The sequence below is a fragment of the Alligator sinensis genome, unplaced genomic scaffold, assembly GCF_000455745.1.
Source record: "Alligator sinensis unplaced genomic scaffold, ASM45574v1 scaffold410_1, whole genome shotgun sequence".
NCBI classification, from domain to species: Eukaryota; Metazoa; Chordata; order Crocodylia; family Alligatoridae; genus Alligator; species Alligator sinensis.
Genome location: NW_005841972.1, coordinates 1,388,569 through 1,395,484, shown reverse-complemented (window position 1 = coordinate 1,395,484; position 6,916 = coordinate 1,388,569). Strand labels below are relative to the sequence as shown.

Below are 6,916 nucleotides of genomic sequence, written 5' to 3'. Positions count from 1 at the left end.
GGGGGCTGCGGGGGGCTTTTGATTTTAATAACGGATTTGGGGGGTTTTATCAGAGAATTTGCAATTTTTTGTCAGAGAATTTGTGATTTTTTTTATCAGAGAAAATAAGGATCCCTGCTGATCGCCATGGTGCCCCAGGCTCACCTGCACACGTGGCATAGTACACTGAGCTTCAGTGGGGCAGCAGGCAAGCCTGCTGTGCCCCACAACCTTCACTGCCACCTGGAGGGTGACCCATAGCTGTGCTACACATTCTTATCTCCCCAACCTCCAGCCAAGGAGGACATCACCACCATCATCAACACATTCCTCAGCATGTGAGAGGCCCATGTCCACCTAGCTGTGGGGGCACAGGCTGCTCAATATTTTTTTGCACTGTCTCCCACCTCCCTGTGTGCTATGAGGGGGGAGCCCAGGGGCCAGAGAAGCGTGGCAGAGATGGGAGCAGTGGCTGGGGAGGGGTGGGGAGGACCCTCCTCCCCAGTGCGGGGTTTACCATGCGAGTGGAGCTGGCATGCCTGGCAGCTTGGGTCGGTCCCAGTTCGCAGTAATGGTGTACAGCTTCTGGTGGAGTCGTCGGTCAGAGAGGCACAGCATGTGGCTGTCCAGGCAGTGGCCACACCCCCAGGGAGGAGCTGGCACTGCTGGCAGCTGGCAGAGACATGGCTGGCTGGGTCTTGTGACTGGAGCTGAGGTCACAGAGCTGGTGGGGCAGGCACTGGCTCTGGCTCCTTGAGCTGCTGGAGGACACTGTGAGCAGGGACCTCAGCAGGATGGGCTGCTGGCAGGCCAAGGGGCTCTCCCCTTGTGATGCATCACTATAGATGCCAGGCCATAGCAGGGGCTCAAGCAGGCCACCTGTGCTGCAGTACACAGCATGGCTGTAGCCTGGGTCCCAGGGTGTGAGGATGGCATCCAGTTGCCACATAAAGGACATGGACTTGTGGGCACTCCCTGACTGATGGTTGTGGTCCATGATGGTGACCCACTGTGCCCTGCAACACCTTGACCTTTATGCACACTGCCGTGCCTACCAGTCATGCCTGCAGTCCCGCATTCAGCCTGACAGTTCTTCCTGCACATGTGTATTGGAGTGCCCACCCTGCATGAACTGCCTCTGCACCTCCGTCTAATGCCATAGCACCATAAGGGTCCCAGGATCCTCCATCGACCAGCTGGGGCCCCGGGAAGCAGCATGTGGCATCGGCAAGGATGCCATTGGGGGTCCTGCGATGGCTCACTGGGCCTATGCATGGCTGTCCTGGTACTGCTGGGCCTGGGCAGCTGCCTGCAGGCCCAGCACAGGGGCACAGCGCGGGACTAGCAGCTACACGGTGAAGCAATGTCCCACAGAACCTGCAGGGTCCAGGCAGGCTGTGGGGGGTTGCCTGTGGCCAGCTGGAGCTGGCCCCAGTGGCCAGGAGCTGGCTGAAGCTGGGTCCAGGTGCTGGTACACCTGGCAGGAGCCTGCAGTTCCCCATGGGTCTGGATGGTGCAGCCCTGGCAGCCACACCATACTGCAGTGCCAGGGAGCAGTGCCAGAGTGCAGACAGCCTGGCAGACCTGGTCTGCAGCCTACGCAGGGGCAGCCAGTGGCCAGCAGTCGCTCCAGGCTCCCTGCTTACAGTGCCTGCAGACTTTTAAGTGCCTGGGGCTGGCATAGAGCCAGCCCAGACCTGGGGCAGAAGAGGCACCAAGCCCCAAGGCCCTGGGGCTAGCCTGAGGCTGCTCCCTAGTGGCAGGGCTGACCGGGAGCAAATTTGCTCCTGGTTGGCATCTACACATGCACTACTGCGCATTAACTACTTGCAAATAAATTTGCTACTTGCATTTGCAGGTAGCAAATTTACTTGTAAGTAGAGCAGTTAACTGTGCAGTAAGCATGTGCACATGTAGACATGGATGCTTACTGCCTAGTAAACTGCTCTACTACACAGTAAAGCATCTTGTGTAGGTGCACCCATTTAAATGCCCATCTAGAACTTGCATTTTGAGAGGATTTGCTTAATTTGTTGTTTCCATATATATTTGTGCCTGGAAACTCCTTTACTAGAACAATAGTGGAAAGGGTATCTAAAAAGGGAACAAGCAGCTCAGGGTGAGCTCACTTGAATATTCATTTGACTTTTAAGGAGAATGGTATGTAGCATTCAGCCACCACTGTTGTTAGACTTCACTTTTTCTGTGTGTGTCATGGTATTTAGCTATTATTATGAAAACTATGGCTGATGTAAAAGCAAAGTACTATTGATCCAAGCATAAGGGTGAGGAGTCATGTTAGGTGGAGGTGGTAAGCACATTGAGGATGTCAGCACCTGGAAGGGATAGAACAACCTTAGAAGCTCCAGTTCTTTTTCCAAGGACTGGTTTAGGGAAGGTACAAGGAAGGCAGGTCAGTCAGGTACTTTTGGGGCAACTAAAGTGAAAGAAAAAGGTAGATATTCAGGAACAGAAGAACCTGAGGACTGGTAGGCATGGAGTGGGCAGCGACTTATAACTGAGCCTGTATTTATTACAAAATTGATCATGGCAGCTAATACATAAAAATGACAAAGTCATTTGGAACTGTGAAACTAAGGCTGTGGTTAAAGGAAAAGGACATGGACAGTGAGTGCCTGAGACTTGTGCTTATGCTAAAGCAAACAAATAAAGCCATGATCTGTGCAGAACAGTTAGCAGCAGCTAAAACGCTACCTTTCCATTTAATCACCACCTTTACAGTAGTAAACAAATCTGGTTTAAAATGTAGTTTTGAAACTAGTGTAATAAAAATATGGCAGCAGAGAGGGCTCAATACAATTGAACAAGGCACAGTTGTTCTGTTTACAGAAAATGCGAGTCTTCTGAGATAAGGCAAAACGGATCTGGCAAGTGTGAAGGAGACAGTTTAAATTAACCATGAGAAGGATTAGAAGTGTCATAGGATTAGAGGAACTGGCACAGCAAATGCAAAATCCATCCAACACCAAGGCCTGCTCGAGAAGCCAGTCTGTGCCTTTCAATGGAGCTGTGCATCCAAATCATATTTCTCACAGAATTTGTCTGTGAATGGAATACATGTGAGGAACTCACACCATTCACACTTGATTGGGTAGAAATAAAACAGAATCACAAGTCCAGAGAAGAGTCCAATGAAGATGAGCTGGAAGATTATGATTTGGCATCGCTTTCGATATAAATCAAACCTCCCAAAACTAATATAGGGCAGGAAGGCAAAGGACAAAAAGAAGCCACTGACGAACCCTGAAATGTGGGCAAAATTATCAATCCAAGGCAGAAGGCCAAAGGCAAAGAGGAAAAGTACCACAGCCAGCAGCTTGAAGAAGGCCCTCCATGGCCGTGCCAGGATCTGCCAGCTCTGGAAAAGTTCCACAAAGAGGCAAGCCAGGATTCCAAACTGAGATCCTGCAGGACCAACCTGCAGAAGGAGAGGGGTACAGATTATAGAGGCAGCCAGACCAAACCAATTGTACTGACTATTCCCACCAGCTCCAGGCTTTGCAAAGTTGATCACTCTCTCATCCAGCAAAATGTTCCACATTTAGTAATGCTCACTGAAGAGCTCTTGAATTTTAAGCCTTTCCTAGCAGTGATCTTTGAGAAGAAAACTTAGTGATTCAGAGACCACGTGGTCTGTGCAGCTGGCAGTTGCAAAATATCTTCTGTGTGTGAACAAAGCAGATCTGATGTGGAGTCACTGAGGCAAAGCTATTTTACAGACCTTTCTAAGAGCACAGCCTTCAGATGCAGAGCTACCGATAGATGGGACCACACTGCAAACTGGCTCCTTACCCACACTGTGCTTTCCTTTAGCCTCCTTTCTGTGAATGTGTAACCATTTATGGAGACAGGATCCTCCAAGCCCTCCCACAGAATCTAAAACACAGAATCTAAAAAATCTTAATCTAAAAACACTAAGGACTGTCATCTGAGAGTTTTCCCAATACAGCAGTTGCTAATCACTAGTAGGGTCTCTAGGAGGATGTCAGGGGAAGGAGCACAGGGAAGAGCAGGGAATATTCTGTTCTTTGATCCCTCTTACAGTGTTCATACAACCAGCACTCTTGAGTGCTAGCTCTGGATCCCTCAGTGTCAGGAGACTTTACTTCTGCAAGTGAGAAAACATGGCATCAAGCCATCACTGTTACAGGCAGCCCATTACATTCTCAGGGCTGGTAACACAGTCTTTCCCTCAGATCCTCACTGCCATGCATCTGCATTTTCACAGACCTGCATTTTGCATATTGGCTTCTATTCTATCCAGGAGAGCACACAAACACCAACAGATTCCCTATGCCCAAAGAAGGGTGTTTGTGCCTGAAAGCTTACAAAGAACATTTTTTCCAATTATTTTGTTGGTCTAATAAAAGATATCACATCTACTCAAAGAACCAACACAGCCTTTCTGCACCCCTGTTTCAATGGGCTAGGCCATAAAAAGACAAAAGGAGGAAGTTCAGTCCTGGGGAATTTTACCACTCAGCAGCTAAATGGGACAGTGATACAGATCTGCACTTTTCCTTCTTGTAGCATCCTCCTCCCACAGAGGCTCAGAGAGAAGCTAGGACAGGGAAGAATCAGTGGAGCTCACAGCACCAGAAGCAGTTTGTTTCCTAAGAAAGCATGGGCCCTAGTACACACAACAATCACCAGATTTGGGCTCTCTGCCTACACTGGACATAGGAGAATTAGGGAGGGCTGTGTCAGCATCAGTGCTCACAGCAAATGACTAGAAAAGAGCTTCCCTGCTGTTGCAAGGAGACCTACCTCTGCTCTGTATGGCAGGAATATTGCGCTGGCTAGGTTTCCAGTGATGCCACTGAGCAAATAGATGATAGAGATACGATGCCAACCCGCCAGTTTCTCTAGGTCCCGCAGGATAGTCATCTGGAAACAGACTGAAACCAGGCAGTGCAGAATCCTACCAAATTAGAAGATCAAAGCTGAACAAAACCACACACAGTCCTGCTCTGTGCTTCCTGGTCAGGACTATCCATGGCTGCTGACCTACCCCTCTAGCATACTGCGTTTGCCCTGGCCCCAGCAGGCACCTTAGTCTTTCTGGGTTAGTTGCCCCAAGACTTAGTGGGATGCAGGGCATTGCCTGTAATACAACTCAGGAGGGAAAAATCACTGTTGCATCTCCCTCCAGTGGGAACTAAGAGGCTCCCTGCCGAAGAATACCCCCACCCTGCATCACAGTGACATAGAGGCCATGCCCTAGGGACTCCACAGACACCCTAGGATAGGTGGTAGCACAGGGACCAGTTTGTTTTTGCAGACTTACCCAGCATGGAGGAAGAGTGAGAGCCAGAGGCGGTAGAACTGGTCAGGGACCTCTGGGTTTAAGAAGGGCAGGAGGCCACAGACATCATCCATGCAGTGTACCTGGCACAGTGAGAGCTAGGTCAGCTGGGGCCAGGGACCCCCAGGGAGCTAGTAACATTAAGGACGTGGCAGGAAGCATTGGTGCTTGCTAGCAGTTGTTAGCCTCATACTTCACCCAAGTTAGCATTCCAGCCAAAGGCTGATACCTCTAGGTCAGCCTGGCTAGGGCTTGGTAGGGACTGGAAGAGGCATAATACTATAAATAGTTTATGTATGGCTGGTCTGCCAAGCCACAAGCTCTTCTCCAGGGCTCTGAAGGATTTAGCAGGGCTCAGCCCAGATCCCTTTTTAACCCCCGTCTTCCTCTCCCTTTCTCAAGCAGCAACTGTGCATCCCAGCCCAACATAGCTAGCATAAGGGAAAGCATCCCAACTCTGATAGTCTTTGGAAAAGCTGGGTTTTTGTGCCAAGGGCTGACAAAGCCTAAATGCTTGGGACAGAGGTTTGTCCTCAATCCCAGTGCCATACATCAGCAGTCTCACCTTACTCGAGTGTGAACAGCAGCATTACTGCCCAGCTTACCCCAGTGTGCACAGCAGCATTACTGCCCAGCTCCCAAAGGGGAATGAGCAGTACATAAGTACCTTTGTTCATAAATGTAGCAAGAAGGCATCAAAATGCAAAGTCCACAGGATAGTGGCATTTACCCTTGAGTCCCTTCACCCTCAAGCTTATCGGGTGACCCATGTAATAGTCAGGTTGGAGCAAGCTTGTGTGTGTTGCCCCTGTTGCTAGGATGGCACAGTTCTGTCTTGTTCTAATGGCCTAATATCATGGTACACAGGCACTAACACAATGTGCTGCTTCAAAAGGTGAATGTGGTTTTGGACTGCATCAATAGGAACAGTATGTACAAGACACAGATGATAGTGCCTTTTTCCTTAGCACTGGTTAGGCCTCATCTAGAACACTGTGTGCAGGTTTGGATTCCACTTTTTAAAAAAGGACATGAAAAAGGTAAACAGGGTCCAGCATCAAGTGGCAGAAATAATAATGGGCGTGGAAGGCAAGCCATTTGACAGGCTGAAAGAAACAGGTAAGTTCACCTGCCAGAAAAGGTGATTAAGAGTGGGACATGATAGCAGTCTCCAAATATTAGAAATGCTGCCAGAAATGAGAGAAAATAGCCTTTTTCCTTGTCACAGAGAGGAGGTGTATTAATGGCTTGAAGTTGCAGCAAAGTATGTTTTGATTTGTTATCAGGAAAAGCTTTACTGTAAGAGCAGTGTGGCAGCAGACTAGATTGCTTAAGGAAGTTGTGGGGACTCCACCACTGGAGGCTGACTAAGCATATGTCAGATATGATCTAGGGATAGCTATGCCTGGAGTGGTCTATAAAGAGCAACAGTTAGAAGCCCAGGACCTGCTGACACCACGCACACACTTTAAAAACCAGGCAGGATAGCGCTGAAGTAGTCTGTGGCTGGGGCCTGGGCTGATTGTAGCCATCTGACCCAGAAGGAAGATATAAGCCCAGGCCCTGAGATGAGCCAACAGTAACAGTTTGGAGCCTGCTGAGAAACTACCA

At 49.3% G+C, this 6,916-nt stretch overlaps 1 protein-coding gene across 20 annotated transcripts in view; it reads right to left on the bottom strand.

Annotated features, from left to right (window-relative positions):
* The window catches only part of RHBDF1 (rhomboid 5 homolog 1), a 166,741-nt gene that overhangs the window by 16,666 nt on the left and 143,159 nt on the right, over positions 1-6,916 (bottom strand). For 6 of the 20 annotated variants that reach the window (XM_025200624.1, XM_025200627.1, XM_025200629.1 and 3 more), the window contains 3 exons: positions 5,288-5,388; positions 4,768-4,921; positions 1,983-3,418 (listed from right to left, as the gene is read on the bottom strand). The exons of 2 other annotated variants lie outside the window; for them this stretch is intronic. In XM_025200624.1, coding sequence (XP_025056409.1) covers positions 2,999-3,418; positions 4,768-4,921; positions 5,288-5,388 — 675 coding nt within the window. In that variant the 3' untranslated portion in view covers positions 1,983-2,998. Of the gene's footprint in view, positions 1-1,981; positions 3,419-4,767; positions 4,922-5,287; positions 5,389-6,916 lie in introns of those variants that run through there. 12 more of the 20 variants (XM_025200619.1, XM_025200623.1, XM_006020880.2 and 9 more) reach the window with 6 other exon arrangements.